The 22,943-nt window shown below is 43.7% G+C and overlaps 1 protein-coding gene across 1 annotated transcript in view; it reads right to left on the bottom strand.

Annotated features, from left to right (window-relative positions):
- PANX1 (pannexin 1) overlaps nucleotides 1-15,585 on the bottom strand; it is a 30,238-nt gene extending 14,653 nt beyond the window's left edge. Inside the window, exon 1 of the mRNA XM_060771101.2 lies at nucleotides 15,141-15,585. Coding sequence (XP_060627084.2) covers nucleotides 15,141-15,321 — 181 coding nt within the window. The 5' untranslated portion in view covers nucleotides 15,322-15,585. The remainder of the gene's footprint in view (nucleotides 1-15,140) is intronic.
- Between the last annotated feature and the right edge of the window lie 7,358 nt (nucleotides 15,586-22,943).

The following is a 22,943-nucleotide window of genomic DNA, read 5'->3' as shown; positions in this document are numbered from 1 at the left end:
TTTGAGGGAGCATCTCCACTGTAGAATTAGTTTGAGTCTACTTTAGTTGCCATGGGGCACTTTTACATGGTTGTTTGCCTTCTCTGCCAAAGAGTGCTGGAGCCTCACTAAACTACAATTTCTGGGACTCCATAGTATTGAGCCATGGCAGTTAAATAGGGTTTCACTCTTATCCAAGATTTCCTTTTTCCATGACAAGCTCAGCAATGTATTACCCATGGATACCATGCACCAGCTCCACTGGCTGCCAATTAGCTTCCGAGCACAATTCAAAGTGCTGGTGTTGACCTATAAATCCCTAAACGACTCCGGCCCAATTTACCTGTCCGAAAGAATTCTCCCCTATGAACCACCAAGGTTGCTACGATCTTCTGGAGGGGCCCTGCTCTCGGTCCCACCACCCTCGCAATCGCATCTGGTGGGGACGAGGGACAGGGCCTTCTCGGTGGTGGTCCCTCAGCTCTGGAACTCTCTCCCATTGGAGATTAGAACTGCCCCTTCCCTCCTGACCTTTAGAAAGTTGGTGAAAACCTGGCTCTGGAACCTGGCATTTGATGAGTGAGTCAATAACCCTTGATCACACGGACGGATGATGATGGATTGTGATTTTATTCTGATGACTTGGCCTTATGTAATTATATGATTGTATTTTAATGTGTTTTATAATAGAGTTTTATAGGATGTGATGTTTTTTAACTATTGTCAGGCATGTAGCCGGAGGGGGGGGGCTTGAGGGGCTTCACCCCCCCCCCCAAATTCTCATGGTGGTTCGCGAAAAGGCCTTACTGGTGCATTATTTAAACTGTTATGTTTATTCATATCATGATCTGATCACCGTACTCAATATATCCCATATGCATGGGGGTATTGGGGTAATGATACAAAAGGTTTGCTAGGGTAGACCCTCTTTCACTCAGACTCAGCCCCCCCCCCAAAACTCAGCCCCCCCGAAACCCCGCTGAAAAAAACTCAGCCCCCCCCCCCCCCCCGAATTGAAATCCTGGCTACGGGCCTGACTATTGTGTATGAACTCCTCTGTTGTAAACCAGCCTGAGTCCCTCGTCAGAGGTGAGAAGACCGGTATAAAGAAGTTCTAAATAAATAAATAAATCAATATACACTGCAAAACATAATACCATTCAGCACCTTGTGAATAGTAACTTCCACGTGTACATGATGTCAGTCTGAAATAGTTTTGTTGACAACGTAGATAAAGAAATTTAGTGTGAGTCATGGCTGTCATTCATTAGAAAGGCGCTTGTCATGCTCTACCCAAAATGGTCACAGGACTCGCTTATGAAAACAGTGTCTCATTCATTAAGAGTTACAGTGGAATAAAAACTAGATCTAGATAAATTGGCACAAACCCCAATCGTTCTTTTCTTTCTAAATGTCTGCGGAGAGAGGGACAGAGAAAAGGGGCTTTCCAAAGATCTACTACAAAAGGCCTGCTGTTAGCCAAGGCTTCCGCATAAGAAATATATATGAAAGGTTAACACAGAGATCATCTAGATATAATCTCACCAATATTCCTAGCGAATATGCAGTGGAGGTGAAGAATAGATTTAAGGGACTAGATTGAATAAATAGAGTGCCAGAAGAACTATGGACAAAAGTCTGCAACATTGTTCAGGAGGCAGCAACAAAGTATGTCCCAAAGAAAAAGAAATCAAAAGAAGGGAAATGCTAAAGACTGCTCAAACTTTCGTACAGTGGCCCTTATTTCTCATGCCAGTAAGGTAATGCTCAAGATCCTGCAAGGAAGACTCCAGCAATACATGGAGCGAGAGTTGCCAGATGTTCAGGCTGGGTTTAGAAAAAACAGAGGAATGAGACACCAAATTTCCAATATCCGCTGGATAATGGAGAAAGGCAGGGAATTTCAGAAAAACATCTAGTTCTGTTTTATTGACTATTCTAAAGCCTTTGACTGTGTGGATCATAATACATTGTGGCAAGTTCTTGGTGGTATGGGGATACCAAGCCACCTTGTCGATCTGCATATCGACCAAGTAGCAACAGTAAGAATAGACCACGGAACAACCAACTGGTTCAAGATTGGGAAAGGAGTATGACAGGACTGTATATTCTCAACTTGTATGCAGAACACATCATGTGACATGTGGGGCTTGGGGAATCCAAGGCTGGAGTTAAAATTGCTTGAAGAAACATTAATAACCCTAGATATGTAGATGATACCACTTTGATGGCCAAAAGTGAGGAGGAGCAGAGGAGCTATCTAACCAAGGTGAAAGAAGAAAGGGCAAAAGCTGGGTTGCAGTTAAACATAAAAAACCAAAATGATGACAACCAGACTGACTGATAACTGGCAAATAGAGGGAGACAATGTGGAGGCAGTGACAGACTGTATTTTTAGGTGCAAAGATGACTGGAGATGCAGACTGTAGCGAGGAAATCAGAGGACATTTCCTTATTGGGAGGAGAACAATGACCAATCTTGATCAAATAGTGAAGAGTAGAGACATCACACTGGCCACAAAGATCCACATAGTTAAAAAAATGGTATTCCCCGTAGTAATCTACGGATGCGAGAGCTGGACCATAAGGAAGGCTGAGTGAAGGAGGATAGATGCTTTTGAACTGTGGTGTTGGAGGAAAATTCTGAGGGTGCCTTGGACTGTGAGAAGATCAAACTAGCCCATATTCCAGGAAATAATGCCCAGCTGCTCATTGAAGGGAAGGATATTAGAGGCAAAGATGAAGTACTTTGGCCACATAATGAGAAAACAGGAAAGTTTGGAGAAGATAATGATGCTGGGGAAAATGGAAGGAAAAAGGAAGAGGGGTCGACCAAGGGCAAGGTGATCCTTGAAGGTACTGGCTTGACTTTGAAAGAACTGGGGATGGCGACGTCCGACAGGGAACTCTGGCATGGGCTGGCCCCTGAGGTCACAAGGAGTCGGAAGCGACTGAACAAATAAACAACACACACAATTGTAGTACATGTTTTGCTCTCTGTGCCCCTGTTCAGAAGATTTCAGCTCACTTTCCATTTTTGTGATAACTGGATTTTGAAAAATTTGACTTGTGAAAACAAGGATTGGGGATAAAGCTTCAGTGGAGACCCCTTTTTCCCATGATGTTAACTCCTTCAGAAGTGAATTTCCCTTCCAAGGGGTAGATTTCTCCTGTTGTTTCACCCCCATTCTTAACTATGAGTTGTTTTTAAGTTGGATGTTTGGACTGCCTATATATCTATCTGCTATTGGGACTATATACTGAAATATATGCATTCGATTGCCAAGTTTAGAAATCGCTTGTCTATAAGGTTGCCAAGTGAACTAACAACCAACTATAATGGAAGCAAAGCCACTAAAGCGGACATGGGCAAACTTCGGCTCTCCAGGTGTTTAGGACTTCAACTCACACAATTCTTAATAGCCAGTAGACTATTAGGAATTGTGGGAGTTGGAAGTCCAAAACACCTGGAGGGCCAAAGTTCGCCCATGCCTGCACTAAAGCTATCATGGCTCTATCCAATGGAATACTGGAATTGTGATGCACCCTTTTGAGCATTAGAGAATATTAGATATGTCACCAAACCACAATATTAGATATGTCACAATTCCATAGCAATTAAAATAGCTACATCTGTTGTAATAGGAGCCTCCGGAGGCACAGTGGGTTAAACCCCTGTGCCGGCAGGACTGAAGACCGACAGATCGCAGGTTCGAATCCGGGGAGAGGTGGGTGAGCTCCCTCTATCAGCTCCAGCTCCTCATGCGGGGACATGAGAGAAGCCTCCCACAAGGATGATAAAAACATCAAATCATCCGGGCGTCCCCTGGGCAACGTCCTTGCAGACGGCCAGTTCTCTCACACCAGAAGCGACTTGCAGTTTCTCAAGTCACTCCTGACATGACAAAAAAAAATCTGTTGTAATATGTAACACAGACAAAAAATATGTCCTAAAGTAAGAAGTCTGCAGTTAGATACACTTAGTTCACAGTTACCCATTAAATATAGATCAGAATATAGATGGCCAGAAAAAACAGGTTGACGTTTGAAGGCAATAAGATGTAGATTGGGCGACTAAAGAACTATTATACTATACTGTTATAGTAATATATTCCACATTAATTGCTATGGCAACATCCTAATTGCTACAATGGTGCAGCAAGGTATGGAAACAATAAAGAAAAGGCAGCTTTGATCGAATGGAGGATTGAAAAATGTGACTGCTATCAAACGCTGCAGCACTTAAGTGCAATGAAGAGTTTTGTTTTGCAACTCTTTCCATCTGGAGCATCACCCTCCCCTTTAGAAACATAATCTCTGGCAGCTGTGGAGCCCCGTCATTCCACATCCATGGAAAGTCCCAATGCTTACGGTTAGCAGCGTTTAAAATAACAGTTGCAATGAAGAAGATGAGAGAAGACCAAAAAAGGGATTGCAAAAATCAATTGGGCATTCCAGAATCACAGATTTATATAAGCCCCAACAGACAAAACCATTTTTTGGAAGAGACGAGTGCATTTTCCCATTTTGACAGCTGGAAGAGCATGTTGTAAAACTTGTCTGAGCAAGTCTGCCTTGAGCCCAGCAGACTCATCTAAAAATAACATTATTCCAATTTGTTTATGAAACTAGGATCATAATGCTGCACAATTTGGTATTCAGTACAGTAGAGTCAAGCTTCCACATTTGTAGGTTTGCAGATTTGATTATCCACAGCTTTCATTATAATGTTAGTATAAGGTTGGCAGTTCGAATCCAGGGTCAGGGTGAGCTCCTGGCCTTCAGCCCAGCTCCTGCTAAACCAAGCAGATTGAAAACAGCAATTGTGAGTAGATAAATAGGTAAAAGTGGAAAGGTATTTAAGCATCCATAAGGAAATGCCAGAAAATGGTGGCAATTCGATCCAAAGGAGGAAATTTACAAACAAAAGCTCTTCACCAGGGAAGATGGATCAACAGCATCCCCCTGTGGCTGGAACTGAGCACAAGCCTCCAAGATGCCGAAGATGGGGGGGGGGGGAATATATATATACCTCTATCTATGTACAATTGTATGTCTTCTCTTTGTATAACGGCATTTAATGTTTTCCGAATATGTGTTCTGTGATCTGCCCTGAGACCCATTCAGGGTGAGAAGGGCAGAATTTGTAAATAAATAAATAGCAAAATAATCCTCCATGGAGCATTGTAAATGTAGCAGCTCACAACCAGCTTTGCTTTCTTTGTGCATTGTAAAAGCAACACAGTTCACTTACTAAGGGTGAGGCCAAGCTATGCTTTAGTGTTTTTAACATGCACTTTGAAGCCAGTTATTACGTAATTAAATTTTTTAAAAGAAAAATGGCACAGTTTCATTTATGAGTTATAAAAGCAGCTGATGGAACAGGCCCAGGATGAGATGATTGTGGCGCAGCTAGCTGAGTGTCAGCTGCATTAAGATCACTCTGACCAGAAGGTCATGAGTTCGAAGCCAGCCCGGGTTGGAGTGAGTGTCAGACCAATTGTGTAGCTTGTTGTCGACCTTTGCAACCTGAAAGACAGTTGCATCTGTCAAGTAGGAAAATTAGGTACCACCTATGTGTGGGGAGGCTAATTTAACTAATTTATGAGGCCATAAAAAGACTCCAGCAAAAAGCACTCCAGGAAAGCATGTGGGGAATGTACTTTATCAGTGGAAGTACTTCATCAGTGTAGCAGATGGACGATGAAAGCGACAGCTCCCTTGGCGGCCAGAAAAATTTAAATAGCCTCTGTGTATGTCTATATACGTTGTATGTCTAATTGGCATTGAATGTTTGCCATATATGTGTACATTGTAATCCGCCCTGAGTCCCCTGCGGGGTGAGAAGGGCAGAATATAAATGCTGTAAATAAAATAAATAAATAAATAAATAAATTTTCACTCTGCAAGTCTCTATATATTATTTATAATACAAGGAACACAACAAAATCTGAGATGCGTCTCATCCCCAAAATATCTAATTATGTACTTATATGAAAATGCAGGTGATACAAAATCCAAAATACTTCTGCTTCCAAGAATTATGGATAAGGGATACTCAGTCTGTACTTCATTCCACAATTCCTTCCCTCTGAATGTTCCATTATTATTGATACGTTCTTGTTGTTCTGCTATTGGTTTCCACTAAGGTTTGGTACTTGCAGACAACATGTAGATAAACCCACAGTTTTAGAAGTGATGATTGATATCCAGATGAGAAATTTATCTACAAATTAAACCAGAAAACCTTGGCCCCATCCACACAGCCATATAAAATCTGATTTGAACTGGATTATATTAGTCTACACTGACATATAATCCTGATCAAAGCAGATAATCTGGATTTTATATGGCAGTGTAGATGGAGCCTTTGATTAAACACAATTTTCACAGCAATCCTATAAGTGAATTTGGATGTGGGAAGTAGGATTGTTCTCTTGTTGGATAAACTCCCAGTATTAAAATGTGTTAATTTTTTCCCCCGTGTTCAGGAGCGATTTGAGAAACTGCAGGTCGCTTCTGGTGTGAAAGAATTGGCTGTCTGCAAGGATGTTGCCCAGGGGATGCCCAGATGTTTTACCATCCTATGGGAGGCTTTTCTCATGTCCCCGCATGAGAAGCTGGAGCTGACAGGCGGAAGCTCACCCCCAGATTTTAACCGTCAATCTTTCAGTCAGCAGTCCTGCTGGCACAAGAGTTTAACCCATTGCATCACTGGGGGCTCCTCAAATATGTTAATTATTTCTTTTAAAGCAAACCTCTCACTCTTGCTTAGCAGCAGAACAGCTAACCTTTGAAGAACAGATGGAATATAATCAGTAGATTGAAACAATGGAAACATGCTACGATGCCCTCTGCAACTCTGCAGCCAACAGTTTGCAAGGGTCGAGGTTTGAGCATTGGACTAAGGCCCCATCTGCACTACCATATAATGTGGTTTCAAACTGCATTATATGGTCAGTGTGGACTCATATAATGCAGTTAAATAAATTGCATTATATGGGACTACACTGACCATATAATGTGGTTTCAAAATTCATTATATGGCAGTGTAGATGGGGTCTAGGAAATCAGGGTTTGAATCCCTGCTCAGTTTTGTAAACCTACCAGATGACTTTGAGCAAGTCATGCCTTCTCAGCCTCAGAGGAAAGCAAAGGTTAAAACTCCATCTATCTTGCAGAAAAAACTGCAAGATAGATTCATCTGAGTGTCACCATAAGTCAAAAATGACTTGAAAGGACATAACAACAATTACTGCTAAACATGTGGGAGGGAGGTAAAGCAAAAATAGCAAATGATTCTCCAAAATGGTAAACTGGAGTCAGGATAGTTTCCTGTTTGTACAAAAACAGGTAAAAATAAGTTATGGAGGCACATTTACTAACTTGCTCTGTCATTTTAGGGCATGTTGAGGAGGAGGATGTCTGCAGACAGCACCAAATTGGGAAGGATAGCCAATACTCCAGAAGACAAGAACAGAATTCAAAATGAACTTAACAGGTTAGAGAGATGGGCCCAAACTAACAAAATGAAGTTCAACAGGGACAAATGCAAGATACTCCACATTGGCAGGAAAAAAATGAAATGCAAAAATACAGAATGGGGGACGCCTCGCTCGAGAGCAGTATGTGTGAAAAAGATCTTGGGGTCATCCTGGACAACAAGTTAAACATGAGCCAACAAAGTGCTGCAGTGGCAAAAAAATCCAACGACATTTTGTCCTGCATCAATAGGAGTCTAGTGTCTAGATCCAGGGAAGTCATGCTACCTCTCTATTCTGCCTTGGTCAGACCACACCTGGAATCACACTGTATCCAATTCTGAGCACTGAAATTAAAGGGAGATGTTGACAAACTGCAATGTGTCCAGAGGAGGGCAATTAAAATGATCAAGGGTCTGGAGAACAAGCCCTATGAGGAGCAGCTTAAAGAGCTGGGCATGTTTAGCTTTCTAAAGGGATGGCTGAGAAAGACATGATGGCCATGTATAAATATGTGAGGGGAAGTCACAGGATGGAGGGAGCAAGCTTGTTTTCTGCTTCCCTGGAGACTAGGACACAATGGAACAATGGCTTCAAACTACAGGTAAGAAGATTCCGACTGAACATTAGGAAGAACTTCTTAATGGTGAGAGCTGTTCAGTAGTGGAACTCTCTGCCCCAGAGTGTGGTGGAGGCTCCTTCTTTGGAGGCTTTGAAACAGAGGGTGGATGGTCATCTCTCGGAGGTGCTTTGAATGTGATTTTCCTGTTTGTTAGCAGGGGGTTGAATTATATGGCCCACAAGGTCTCTTCCAACTCTATGATTCTATGAGGAGATAGCCTTTCATAGCCTATAGGAAGGTAAAAATTGCCTCCAACAATTTTGAAGCTGCCTGTCCTTGATTAACCACACATGAATATAAGGTATATACATTTATATACATGGCTCTTACTGGCTATGCTATTCAGTAAGTTTTTACCCTCTATTCCTATCCCATCTCTTCCAAATTGAGACATCCTTTCACAGGTTAAGTATAGCAGAGACCAAGCTGAATTAGTAGAAAAGACTATGAGCTCTCTGCCAGGGTTGGATTTGCTATCCCAAGTAATAAGCTAAGAGACCCCTAAATAGGTCAGATGGGCTTATGGGGATGGGCTGCTGAGAAGAAATGCAGACAATGGGAATAACAAATTGAAATTATTTTTAGGTCAGACGGATAGAGGGAGGGGTAGCTGCATCCCAAACAAAGAAACCTTTTGTGGGTGAACCCTTGCCTCTCAGACCACTGTCTGAATAATATTGATGCCCAATTGCCACACACACATTTACTCTCCAACTTGCTGTTTATTCATTACGTAAAAGAAGTAAGGAATGTTCAGAAACCACAAATCCAAACCTGTTGAAAATATATATCTCCAAGAGTAAAACAACTCAGTTAACATACTGATTGAAATTCATCGCTCAGCCTAGTCTTCACTGGCGTGTGTTGGGTTGTCTTCCTGAAAAATTTACTATTTTCTCAAGGCTGTGTATATGTTGTTGTAGATGGTGGTGCTTTGGGGCAAAAATTTGGGGTTGCTATATCACTAATCATACTTTCGCTGGGCACCACAATTCAAGAGAGATATTGACAAGCTGGAATGTGTCCAGAGGAGGGCGACTAAAATGAACAAGGGTCTGGAGAACAAGCCCTATGAGGAGTGGCTTAAGGAGCTGGGCATGTTTAGCCTGAAGAAGAGAAGGCTGAGAGGAGATATGATAGCCATGCATAAATATGTGAGAGGAAGCCACAGGGAGGAGGGAGCAAGCTTGTTTTCTGCTTCCTTGGAGACTAGGACGCAGAACAATGGCTTCAAACTACAAGAGAGGAGATTCCATCTGAACATGAGGAAGAACTTCCTGACTGAGAGCTGTTCAGCAGTGGAACTCTCTGCCCTGGAGTGTGGTGGAGGCTCCTTCTTTGGAAGCTTTTAAACAGAGGCTGGGTGGCCATCTGTCAGGGGTGATTTGAATGCAATATTCCTGCTTCTTGGCAGGGTGGTTGGACTGGATGGCCCATGAGGTCTCTTCCAACTCTTTGATTCTATGATTCTAATATCCTGCATTGAGGAAAAGCTGCTTAACATTACATATTGAAAACACTACAGTTGTTTTCAGATCCTCTGAAGATGCCAGACTTAGATGCAGGCAAAACATCAGGAGAAAATGCTGCTAGAATATGGCCATATGGCCTGGAAACCACACACTCCAGTGATTCCAGCTGTAAAAGCCTTCAACAATGCATTACACCTTGGTTGCCTTATGCCACCTCATTAAAGAACTATCGTGAACCCCAGGGGCGGTTCAACCCATTACACAAAGTAAGCATTTGCAGTATAGTTTATTTTGCCCAGGGGCACTCTTGAGGTGCTCTTGGGGGAAAATACACCTTGACATTTGTGAGTTGTAGTTACTGGGATGTATAGTTCACGTACAATCAAAGAGCATTCTGAACTCCACCAGTGATGGAATTGAACCAAATACGGCACACAGAACTCCCACGACAAACAGAATATATATATCAGTGATTAGGTGGGGGGGGGGGGGGGATGCGCCAAAATACTGTTTGCTTACCGTTTAAAATTACCTAGGGCTGCCTCTGCGTGCCCCTCAAGTAATGCGAGTTGTCCACTGATGAGCAATGCAATTGAAAGGAGATGTTGACAAGCTGAAATGTATCCAGAGGAGGGCGACTAAAATTATCAGGAGTCTGGAGAACAAGTCCTATGAGGAGTGGCTTAAAGAGCTGGGCATGTTTAGCCTGCAGAAGAGAAGGCTAGGATGAGACATGATGAGGGTCATGTATCAAGATGTGAGGGGAAGTCATAGGGAGGAGGGAACAAGCTTGTTTTCTGCTGCCCTGGAGACTAGGACACAATGCAATAATGGCTTCAAACTAGAGGAAAGGAGATTCCACCTCAACATGAGGAAGAACTTCCTAACGGTGAGAGCTGTTCAACAGTGGAACTCTCTGCCCTGGAGTGTAGTGGAGGTTCCTTCCTTGGACACTTTTAAACAGTGGCTGGATGTTCATCTGTTGGGCATGCTTTGAATGTGATTTTCCTGCTTCTTGGCAGGAGGTTGGACTGGATGGTCCATGAGGTCTCTTCCAACTCTATGATTCTATGTAAACAATGCACAAGTTTTCATAACCCTCAATTGAATACAGCTGTTATTTATGGACCATTGGGTAAAGGAACTTGCCACCATGATGCCAGGCTGGATGCTGGGATGACCAAAGTGGACACTGGGCCCTCAAAGTTTTCTTTGTGATCTTAATTCTTCCAGAGTCCCCAAATCACTCTTCCTGAATCCTCAAGGAATAATGAATTGCTATAAGTATAGGAGGGGCTGAAACTTGTTTGACATCAAGAGCCCATGATTCAAAATTACCTCCCCATACATCGTTGTTATGATTTTCATCATCAACACAACAATCATTGTAAATTTGCCTTTTTTGTGAGTTTGTGAGATCCTGGAAGTTCAAGAGATAGGAAACTGGCCCATACTTACATATATAATTAATGTTTCATTGTTTTGTTGCTAGTGTCCAGGTCCTTGTTTTACCAAAACAGAAGGTAGAGATGTTTAAATGAATCTCCTGATAGGTTTATGACTATAATTGCACAAACTGATGTGGCTGTTTAATTAGTGCCAATTCATGCGAAAGATATCAACATTGCGGCGAAAAAGGACAACAGTATTGCTGGATTGAAACAAAAAGGAATCTCCGAAGCAACAAATTTGCTTTGTTTTTATATCAAAACACTAGGATGTGTCATTTTCCTCCATTTGAAAATTAGAATGGTACAATCTAAGTCCAACATATCCATTAGCTCGAATCCACTTTTGCATTAGAAACGATTAGACAAAAGAGATAAATTATTTGTGGCTTTGGGCCAGACAACATTAAGGTAAATGAGTGGCTGTGGATAGTGTCTGCAGAAAGTGTGATCTGAATGTTATAGTTTTCTCTTTGTATAGTGGGAAACTATACAAGTAGTGGGTCATTTACCTCCAGGAGACTTTGGTGGAATGCATCCCCTATCTCACCCACTTTAGCATACATTTTACTATCTTTTATGGTCCTCCTGAGCTATTTCAGGTTATATTCTCATGCAGAAGTCTAGAAAATTGAGTCCAAAATTGACCCTCAAAATTTGGATCGACACTTTAGAGACAGACACATTTAATTAGACTGTATATTTTGCAGATTGCGACTTATCTTCCCAACAGGCCAGGAAAACTAATACCAAAGTAGTCTAGTCTTTTGAGGGACCGCAAACACTGCATTAAAGGATTGATCCCTTCAGTTCTGTACAAGCCTATTTGGAGATACGCTTCATAGAGTTCAGCAAGCCTTACTCCTAAGTACACCTAATGCTGAAGCATAATAGTGTGTGGTGTTGTGGTTTGAGCATCGCACTTCGACTCTAGGTAATAGGATTTGAACCTCTGGTCAGCTGTGAAAACCCATTGGATGATGTTAGGCAAGTCACACAGTCTCTGCATCAGAAAACACCAATGAAAGGTTCACCTTGGGGTCACCCCAAGTCAGAACTGACTTGAAAGTATACAACAATATCCTTAAAAGCTTACTTAATCTATTTGTCTGACTGTTTAGTGAGGTCTTGGGTATTTCACCCTGCACAATAACAGCATCATGGTTTCACTTTGGCTGCTATGACCACATCCTATGCAATCCTGGGCTGCATAAGACACTACAGATCACTGGTTGAGAGTTCAAAGTACCCTTCCCTAAACTGCACATCCATGAGACAAAACAATGGCTTCTTCTACACTGCCATATAAAATCCAGATTATCTGCTTTGAACTTGATTATCTGGCAGTATAGAAGGGGCCTATGACAGTTAAAGTGGAACCACAATGCAATACAACAGGCCGACATGGATTTTGTATCCATAAATTTAACCATCCATGTCTTAAAAATATTCCAAAAAGCCAACCTTAATTTTTCCCATTTTATCAAAGGGGTGACGCCTGGCTCGAGAGCAGTACGTGTGAAAAAGATCTTGGGAGTCCTCGTGGACAACAAGTTAAACATGAGCCAACAATGTGTTGTGGTGGCAAAAAAAGCCAATGGGATTTTGGCCTGCATCAATAGGAGCATAGTATCTAGTTCTAAGGAAGTAATGCTACCCCTCTATTCTGCTTTGGTTAGACCACATCTGGAATATTGTGTCCAATTCTGGGCACCACAATTCAAGAGAGATATTGACAAGCTGGAATGTGTCCAGAGGAGGGCGACTAAAATGATCAAGGGTCTGGAGAACAAGCCCTATGAGGAGCGGCTTAGGGAACTGGGCATGTTTAGCCTGAAGAAGAGAAGGCTGAGAGGAGATATGATAGCCATGTATAAATATGTGAGAGGAAGCCACAGGGAGGAGGGAGCAAGCTTGTTTTCTGCTTCCTTGGAGACTAGGACGCGGAACAATGGCTTCAAACTACAAGAGAGGAGATTCCATCTGAACATTAGGAAGAACTTCCTGACTGTGAGAGCCGTTCAGCAGTGGAACTCTCTGCCCCGGAGTGTGGTGGAGGCTCCTTCTTTGGAAGCTTTTAAGCAGAGGCTGGATGGCCATCTGTCAGTGGTGATTTGAATGCAATATTCCTGCTTCTTGGCAGGGGGTTGGACTGGATGGCCCATGAGATCTCTTCCAACTCTTTGATTCTATGATTTTATGATTACTATGCCAAAGTATAAAATGAGATTTGAGCACTCATGGGTTTTAGTATCTGGAGAGGTGGGTGCTGAAACAAAATCCCAGCAAAAACCAAGGGCACACCATAATTTAATACCATGGAAGTGCCTTTGTTTAATTGGGAGTGGCTTTAGGATTGCAGTTTGCTGCCGCTGCCAAACTGGATTTCCTTTTCCAACTGGATCAGAGCCCTGGTCTGAATCACAGCTGTTGTCACAAGCTTTAGAACGAAAGAGAAGAGGAACATCAAAAGCAAGGGTTCAGGTCGAGTATCCCTTCTCCAAATGCAGGTTGAGTATCCCTTCTCCAAAATGCTTGGGGCCAGAAATGTTCTGTATTTTGGAATATTTGCATAGACATAATGGGATATCTTGGAGACAGGATCCAAATCCGAACAAAGCATTCATTTCTGTTTCATTGGCACCCTACAAACATCGCCCCAAAAGAATGTAATACACAACAATTTTGTGAGACAAGATTTGTATACACCAAATGATAAGAAAGCAAAGGTGCCACTCTGTCAACCACCTGTGTGGACAATTTTGGATTCCTGGATAAAAGATAACAGGTGTCATCATGGCACAGTGGTTTGAGTGCTGAGCTAAGTAAGTAAGTAAGTAAATAACACTAGAAGGCCTGGGATTGAATTCCTGCTCAGCCACAGAAATCAATTTGGAGATCTTGGTCAAATCACGCATTCTCAGTCCCAGAGAAAGATAAATCTTGCTAAGGAAGTCCTGTGATTTTGGGTGCGTCTACTCCAGGCATGGGCAAACTTCGGCCCTCCAGGTGTTTTGGACTTCAACCCTCACAATTTTTAACAGCCAAAGTAGGCTGCTAGGAATTGTGGGAGTTGAAGTCCAAAATACCTGGCGGGCCAAAGTATCTGGTGTAGAATGAATGAAGCTCAACACTGCTTGGATTGCCATGGCTCAATCCTATGGGATATAGGGAAATGTTGTTAAAGGAGGCTCAAGACTCAACCTGGAGGTCAGGACCCCTGGGGGGGGGTTGCAAGGGGGGGTGTCGGAGGGGTCACCAAATACATTTGGAAAACAGTATTTTCTGCTGGTCGTGGGGGGTTCTGTGTGGGAAGTTTGGCCCAATTCTATCGTCGGTGGGGTTCAGAACGTTCAGAATTGTTGGTGAAGTATAAATCCCAGCAGCTACAACTCCCAAATGTCAAGGTATATTTTCCCCAAACTCCACCAATGTTTACATTAGGGCATATTGAGTATTTGTGCCAAGTTTGGTCCAGATCCATCATTGTTTGAGTCCGCAGGGCTCTCTGGATGTAGGTGAGCTACAACTCCAAAACGCAAGGTCAATGCCTACCAAACCCTTCCAGTATTTTCTGTTGGTCATGGGGGTTCTGTGTGAGAAGTTTGGCCCAATTCTATCATTGGCGGGGCTCAGAATGCTCTTTGATTGTAGGCAAACTATAAATCCCAGCAACTACAACTCCCAAATGACAAAATCAATTCCCCGCAACCTACCAGTATTCAAATTTGGGAGTATTTGTGCCAAATTTGGTCCAGTGAATGAAAATACATCTTGCATATCAGATATTTACATGATGATTCATAACAGTAGCAAAATTACAGTTATGAAGTAGCAATGAAAATAATGTTATGTTATGGTTGGGGGTCACCACAACATGAGGAACTGTACTAAGGGGTTGGGAAGGTTGAGAACCACTGCTGAAGACCTTGCCAAGCCACCACCCCCAGGATCCCACATAGCACTTCCAAGGGGTGTCAGACTCCAAAGCCACAACCCCCAGGATCCCACATAGCAGTTGAAAGGGGTGTCAGACTGCACTGAAGCTCCAGTGAAGCCTTTGCTTTGGGGTGGCGAGGGAACCAACTGAGGGCCAAGGGTGCCAAACTGTGCCCAAGTGGAGGCAGGCGAGGTTTACCTATGGAGATCTCCTGGGCGAAGGCCAGCGAGATGAGGAGGAGTGGCAGCCCGACGGAGATCCAGGTGACCAGCTTGTCGAGGGCCAGCTCCAGCCGCAGCCCCTTGAACTTGGTGTCCGAGGTGTCCCTCAGGAGGAAGTCCGAGAAGACGTACTCGGTGGCGATGTGGGCGATGGCCATGGCGGAGGAGGAGGAGAGGCTCAGGCAAACAAAAGGCGCCCCTGCCTTGCTGTCTTCCTTACGAAGGATCTATTGTTCCCCTTCGCCCGCCTCGGAGCTTCACCAGCTTCATCCCACCTGCAGAGGATCCCTTGGAAAAGAAGAGGAGAAGGAAAAGAGACCCTCCTCCCTTGGCCTCCCTTTGTTTGGCTCCTTCTCCTCCTGCCAAGCCTAGCGCGGGAGTCCCTTGCCCTGCCTCCTTCTCCGGCCTCCCCTCCCCTTTCAAGAGGCGGGGACTTTGGGAGATAACCCGGTATAAGCAAAGGGCGGGGAGGGCAGCAGAAGCTCCCTTTTGTCCCGCCTCTCTTTGCTAAGGAAGCCCCAGGGCAGGGCTTTCACCTGCGAAGGGGTCTCCTGCCACTTGGGAGGTGGCACACAAGAGGATTCATACACTTTGCGCCTTGGCTCTGCTCTGGAATTCGGGGAGTTGCTCTTTGGCAGAGAAGGCGAAAGGTGTTGTCATAGAATCATAGAATCAAAGAGTTGGAAGAGACCTCATGGACCATCCAGTCCAACCCCATTCTGCCAAGAAGCAGGAATGTTGCATTCAAATCACCCCTGACAGATGGCCATCCAGCCTCTGTTTAAAAGCCTCTACCACATTCCGGGGCAGAGAGTTCCACTGCTGAACGGCTCTCTCAGTTAGGAAGTTCTTCCTCATGTTCAGGTGGAATCTCCTCTCTTATAGTTTGAAGCCATTGTTTCACTTCCTAGTTTCCAGGGAAGCAGAAAACAAGCTTGCTCCCTCCTCCCTGTGGCTTCCTCTCACATATTTATACATGGCTATCATATCTCCTCTCAGCCTTCTCTTCTTCAGGCTAAACATGCCCAGCTCCTTAAGCTGCTCCTCATAGGGTTTGTTCTCCAGACCCTTGATCATTTTAGTCCCCTCCTCTGGACACATTCCAGCTTGTCAATATCTCTCTTGAATTGTGGTGCCCAGAATTGGACACAATATTCCAGGTGTGGTCTAACCAAAGCGGAATAGAGGGGTAGCATTACTTCCCTAGATCTAGACACTATCCTCCTATTGATGCAGGCCAAAATCCCATTGGCTTTTTTTGCCGCCACATCACATTGTTGGCTCATGTTTAACTTGTTGTCCACGAGGACTCCAAGATCTTTTTCACACATACTGCTCTCGAGCCAGGCATTGTCACCCATTCTGTATCTTTGCATTTCGTTTTTCCTGCCAAAGTGGAGTATCTTGCATTTGTCACTGTTGAACTTCATTTTGTTAGTTTTGGCCCATCTCTCTAATCTGTCAAGATCGTCTTGAATCCTGCTCCTGTCCTCTGGAGTATTGGCTATCCCTCCCAATTTGGTGTCGTCTGCAAACTTGATGATCCTGCCTTCTAACTCTTCATCTAAGTCATTAATGAAGATGTTGAACAGGACCGGGCCCAGGACGGAACCCTGCGGCACTCCACTCATCACTTCTTTCCAGGATGAAGAGGAAGCATTGGTGAGAATCACCCTCTGTGTTCGTCCATTTAACCAATTACAGGTCCACCTCACCGTAGTTTTGCCTAGCCCACATTGGACTAGTTGGTTTGCCAGAAGGTCATGGGGAACCTTGTCGAAGGCCTTACTGAAATCCAGGTACCTTGGGGGACCTTGTTGAAGGCTTTCACGGCCGGAATCACTGGTTGCTGTAGGTTTTTCAGGCTGTATGTCCATGTTCCCTCTATTTTCCAGTGGATCTTTGTTCCAGTGGAAAATAGAGGGAGAAAATGTGGAGGCCGTGTCAGACTTTGTATTTCTAGGTGCAAAGATTACTGCAGATGCAGACTGTGGCCAGGAAATCAGAAGACGCTTCCTTCTTGGGAGGAGAGCAATGTCCAGTCTCGATAAAATAGTAAAGAGTAGAGACATCAGAGTGGCAACAAAGATCCACCTAGTCAAAGCCATGGTATTCCCTGTAGTAACCTATGGATGTGAGAGCTGGACCCTAGGGTAGGCTGAGCGAAGGAAGAGAGATGCTTTTGAGCTGTGGTGTTGGAGGAAAGTTCTGAGAGTGCCTTGGACCGCAAGAAGATCCAACCAGTCCATCCTCCAGGAAATAAAGCCCGACTGCTCATTGGAGGGAAGGATACTAGAGACAAAGTTGAAGTACTTTGGCCACATCATGAGGAGACAGCAAAGCCTAGAGAAGACAATTATGCTGGGAAAAGTGGAAGGTAAAAGGAAGAGGGGCCGACCAAGGGCAAGATGGATGGATGACATCCTTGAAGTGACTGGACTGACCTTGAAGGAGCTAGGGGTGGTGACGGCTGACAGGGAACTCTGGCGTGGGCTGGTCCATGAGGTCACGAAGAGTCGGAGACAACTGAACGAATGAACAACATGTCCATGTTCCAGAAGCATTCTCTCCTGACATTTCACCCACATCTATGGGGGACATGAGAGAAGCCTCCTTGCAGGATTGCAAGACATCCAGGCGTCCCCTGGGCAACATCAAGGGCTTGGCAAGGTCTTGAAGGTTCTCTAACTCCAGAAGCGACCAGAAGTGACTTGCTGCAAGCAGGGTGCTGGCTGCTGGAGCTGATGAACAGATCCCCAAAATCTGGAGGAAAGCAAGAGTCATCGCCATCTTGAAACCAGGCAAAGACCATAATGATCCAAAAAGCTCCAATCTCCTTGTTATGCCATCTTTACAAAGTTCCAGAGAGACTTATTTTGCATAGAATTATGGAAAAAAATAGACCCATGTCTGATTCCACAGCAAGCTGGCTTCAGGAAAGGCAAAAGCTGCACATCGCAAGTGCTGAACCTGACTCAGCACATAGAAGATGGTTTTGAAAGGCAGCAGATCACAGGAGCTGTCTTCATAGACCTGTCAGCAGCCTATGATACTGTGAACCACCGCCTCCTCCTGAGAAAAATGTATAATATCACAAAGGACTACCACCTCACCCACGTCATAGGAACAATCTCCAGATGTATGGAGTGAAGTGGCTAGGACCTGAGCAGGCTGTGCACGGGAATAAGGAACCAGTGTGACATTGTGGTTTAAGTGCTGTAATGTAACATGCTGAAGAGCCGGGTGTGAAGCCCAGTTTGTGCAGGAAAATCTACTGAGGACTTGAACATGCATTGTGTTGTCAAAGGCTTTTGTGGCCAGAATCACTGGGTTGCTGTGAGTTTTCCGGGCTGTATGGCCATGTTTCAGAAGCATTCTCTCCTGACGTTTACCCACATCTATAGCAGACATCCTCAGAGGTTGTGAGGAATTTTTGGAAACCAAGCAAGGGAGGTTTATATATCTGTGGAAGATCCAGGGTGGGAGAAAGAACTCTTGTCTGTTGGAGGCAAGTGTGAATGTTGCAATTAATAAACCTTGATTAGCATTGCAAAGCCTTGCAGCGTCAAGGTCTGGCTGATTCCTGCCTGGGGGAATCCTTTGTTGGGAGTTAGCAGGCCCTGATTGTATCATGTCTGGAATTCCCGTTTTCAGAGTGTTGTTCTTTATTTACTGTCCTAATTTTAGAGTTTTTTAAATACTGGTAGCCAAATTAGAGAGATGGGCCAAAACTAACAAAATGAAGTTTAACAGTGACAAATGCAAGATACTCCACTTTGGCAGGAAAAACGAAATGCAAAGATACAGAATGGGGGACGCCTGGCTCGAGAGCAGTACGTGTGAAAAAGATCTTGGAGTCCTCGTGGACAACAAGTTAAACATGAGCCAACAATGTGATGTGGCGACAAAAAAGGCCAATGGGATTTTGGCCTGCATCAATAGGAGCATAGTGTCCGTATCTAGGGAAGTAATGCTACCCCTCTATTCTGCTTTGGTTAGACCACACCTGGAATATTGTGTCCAATTCTGGGTCACCACAATTGAAGAGAGATATTGACAAGCTGGAATGTGTCCAGAGGAGGGCAACTAAAATGATCAAGGGTCTGGAGAACAAGCCCTATGAGGAGCGGCTTAAGGAACTGGGCATGTTTAGCCTGAAGAAGAGAAGGCTGAGAGGAGATATGATAGCCATGTATAAATATGTGAGAGGAAGCCACAGGGAGGAGGGAGCAAGCTTGTTTTCTGCTTCCCTGGAGACTAGAACGCGGAACAATGGCTTCAAACTACAAGAGAGGAGATTCCATCTGAACACGAGGAAGAACTTCCTGACTGTGAGAGCCGTTCAGCAGTGGAACTCTCTGCCCCGGAGTGTGGTGGAGGCTCCTTCTTTGGAAGCTTTTAAACGGGCTGGATGGCCATCTGTCAGGGGTGATTTGAATGCAATATCCCTGCTTCTTGGCAGGGGGTTGGACTGGATGGCCCATGAGGTCTCTTCCAACTCTTTGATTCTATGATTCTATGATTCTATGATTTTGTTCATGACACAGAGAGACCATTGAAAACCACAAGCATTTGGACAGTTGCAACAGAACAGGGAAAATGATGAAAATGAACAAAATCAGTTTTCTATGGTTTTCTATGGGAGAGAAAATGATGATTGGTATAAGACATATATTATGTATCTCCAAAACTAGAGCTGGGGAAGACCTGGTGCCATTTTTGGAACCATCAGGTCAAATATACCTCGAAACACATGTAACACATCTGACCAAAATGTGTGCTGTCCAGTGTAATCCCTGGTTGTTTAGTGTAATGACATTTTTTATGATTAGGCAACTATCTATATACCCAGCTTAATTATAAATCATTATTAGCATAAGAAAGTAGTGTTGTGGTTATGCAGTGGCATTAAGATCTGTTCTCTTCTTTTGGCTAAAGAGCTTTGTGTAAAAAGAGAACTTGCGTATTCTCAAGTTCCTAATTTCTAATAGCCAGAAGCTCACTTTGGGGAGATCAATGGGAATAGCTGGGAGGAAAGCAGGTACTATTCGAGTAAAATAAAGTCCCTTCAGATCCAATTGATTTAAATAATAAAGAGATATACAGTAATTCTATCACATTTTTGGAACCGAGAAAAAAGAAATAGTTAAACCACGTTTTTGTACAGTTCGGGCCATTTCATAAGAACATGAAATACATTATTTATTTTATTTATTTACTGTACTTGTATACCGCTGTTTCTCAGCCTAGCTGGTGACTCAACGCGGTTTACAACAAAATACAACAGTCAACAGTATACAATTTAAAACCATAAAAACATAATACACAATATTAGCACATCAATAACAATCCAATGCATCTCCTAACTAAAATCGTGATCCAGTTTCGTCGTCCATATTACCTTTAATCATCACATTAATTGCACCGAATTAACCAAATGCCTGTTCGAACATCCAGGTTTTTAATCTCCTTCGGAACACCATCAGCGAGGGGGCTGATCTTACCTCCATGGGAAGGGCGTTCCATAGCCGAGGGGCCACCACAGAAAAGGCCCTGTCTCTCGTCCCCGCCAGCCGCACCTGTGAAGCAGGTGGGATAGAGAGCAGGACCTCCCCAGAAGATCTTAGGGTCCTGGTGGGCTGATAGGCCGAGATACGTTCGGATAGGTAAGTTGGGCCAGAACCGTTTAGGGCTTTAAAGGCCAACGCCAGCACTTTGAATTGAGCCCGGTAGCAAATCGGTAGCCAGTGGAGCTGGTGCAGCAGAGGAGTTGTATACTCCCTGCGCTCCGCTCCTGTTAGTATCATGGCTGCCGACCGTTGGACTAATTGGAGCTTCCGAGCCGTCTTCAAAGGCAACCCCACGTAGAGAGCGTTGCAGTAGTCTAGACGGGATGTAACCAGAGCGTGGACTACCATGGCCAAGTCAGACTTCCCAAGGTACAGGCGCAGTTGGCGCACGAGTTTTAACTGTGTGAATGCTCCCCTGGTCACCGCCGAAACCTGGGGCTCCAGGCTCAGCGATGAGTCCAGGATCACACCCAAACTGCGAACCTGCGTCTTCAGGGGGAGTGCGACCCCATCCAACGCAGAAGTACACATACATGTACTTCTCAGTTAAAAACAAGACCTTTTATCCCAATTTAAACAATAAAATTAACAATTGTTTTCATGACATTTTTAATCCACTGGTTTTAAAGGTACTTATCCTTGAATGCATTGTGAAAATGTCCCTGAAGAAAGCAAAAACCCAGGAGCAATATTTTCAATTGTCTAAATCCATTTGGTTTCGAGGAGGTTAACACATTTGGCTTTGTTATCTATTTATAAGTGAAAGTAAAGCTTTGGAATAACAATAAAATGAACATTAAGGCATTTTGTACAATACTTATATTTGAAAGAATGATCAAAGCTATTTTGAGAATGTACAATGGCCTTCATGCAATAACACTATGTAACACGATTGCTGTTCCTGAAATGTCATTTGCTAATTGGTTCTATATGAAAACATGGGAAAAGTTTACTAAACTGCAAAAACTTTGTTTTTTGCAAGACATCCTGCAGCACCCTGCTATAGTTTTTCAATGAATAAAACTATATTTCAGCCAATCCAACATAGTTTGTGGCGGCTACAAATATGAAGTTTCTGGAGTATAACAACTTTCAAAGTAAGTGCCACACAATTAAACAGGAAATAGACTAGCTTCAGCACTCCAACTTCTATGGCAGTGTTTCTCAACCTTCCCAATGCCGCGACCCCTTAATCCAGTTCCTCATGTTGTGTTGACCCCCAACCATAACATTATTTTCGTTGCTACTTCACAACTGTAGTTTTGCTCCTGTTATGAATCATCATGTAAATATATGATAAGCAGGATGTATGTTCATTCCCTGGACCAAATTGGGCACAAATATCCAATAAGCTCAAATCTGAATACTGGTGGGATTGAGGGGGTAATTTTGTAATTTGGGAGTTTTAGTTGCTGGGATTTATAGTTCACCTACAATCAAAGAGCATTCTGAACTCCGCAAACGATAGAGTTGAACCAAACTTGGCACACAGAGCACCCATGACCAAGAGAAAATACTGGAAGGGTTTGGTGGGCATTGACCTTGAGTTTAGGAGTTGTAGTTCATCTACACCCAAAGAGCACTGTAGACTCAAACAATGATGGATCTGTATCAAACTTGGCACGGATACTCAATATTTCCAAATGTGAACTCTGTTGGAGTTTGGGGAAAATAGACCTTGACATTGGGAATTGTAGTCACTAGGATTTATAGTTCACCTACAATCAGAGCATTCTGAACCCCACCAAGATTAGAATTGGGCCAAACTTCCCACACAGAGCTCCCATGACCAAGAGAAAATACTGGAAGGGTTTGGTGGGCATTGACCTTGAGTTTGGGAGTTGTAGTTCACCTACACCCAAAGAGCATTGTAGACTCAAACAATGATGGATCTACACCAAACTTGGCACGGATACTCAATATGCCCAATATAAATACTGGTGGAGTTTGGGGAAAATAGACCTTGACATTTGGGAGTTGTAGTTGCTGGGAGTTATAGTTCATCTACAATTAAAGAGCATTCTGAACCCCATGAATGATAGAATTGCACCTCAGTTCCCACACAGAGTCCTCCTTGACCAACAGAGAATACCGTTTTCTGATTGTCTTTGGTGACCCCTCTGCCACCTCCTCACGACCCCCCAAGGGGTCCCGACCCACAGGTTGAGAAACACTGTTCTATGGCCATTTGACAGTCTTCAGTCATAATG

The sequence above is a fragment of the Anolis sagrei genome, chromosome 3, assembly GCF_037176765.1.
Source record: "Anolis sagrei isolate rAnoSag1 chromosome 3, rAnoSag1.mat, whole genome shotgun sequence".
Taxonomy (NCBI): domain Eukaryota; kingdom Metazoa; phylum Chordata; class Lepidosauria; order Squamata; family Dactyloidae; genus Anolis; species Anolis sagrei.
This window is presented reverse-complemented; position numbering and strand designations above follow the sequence as displayed.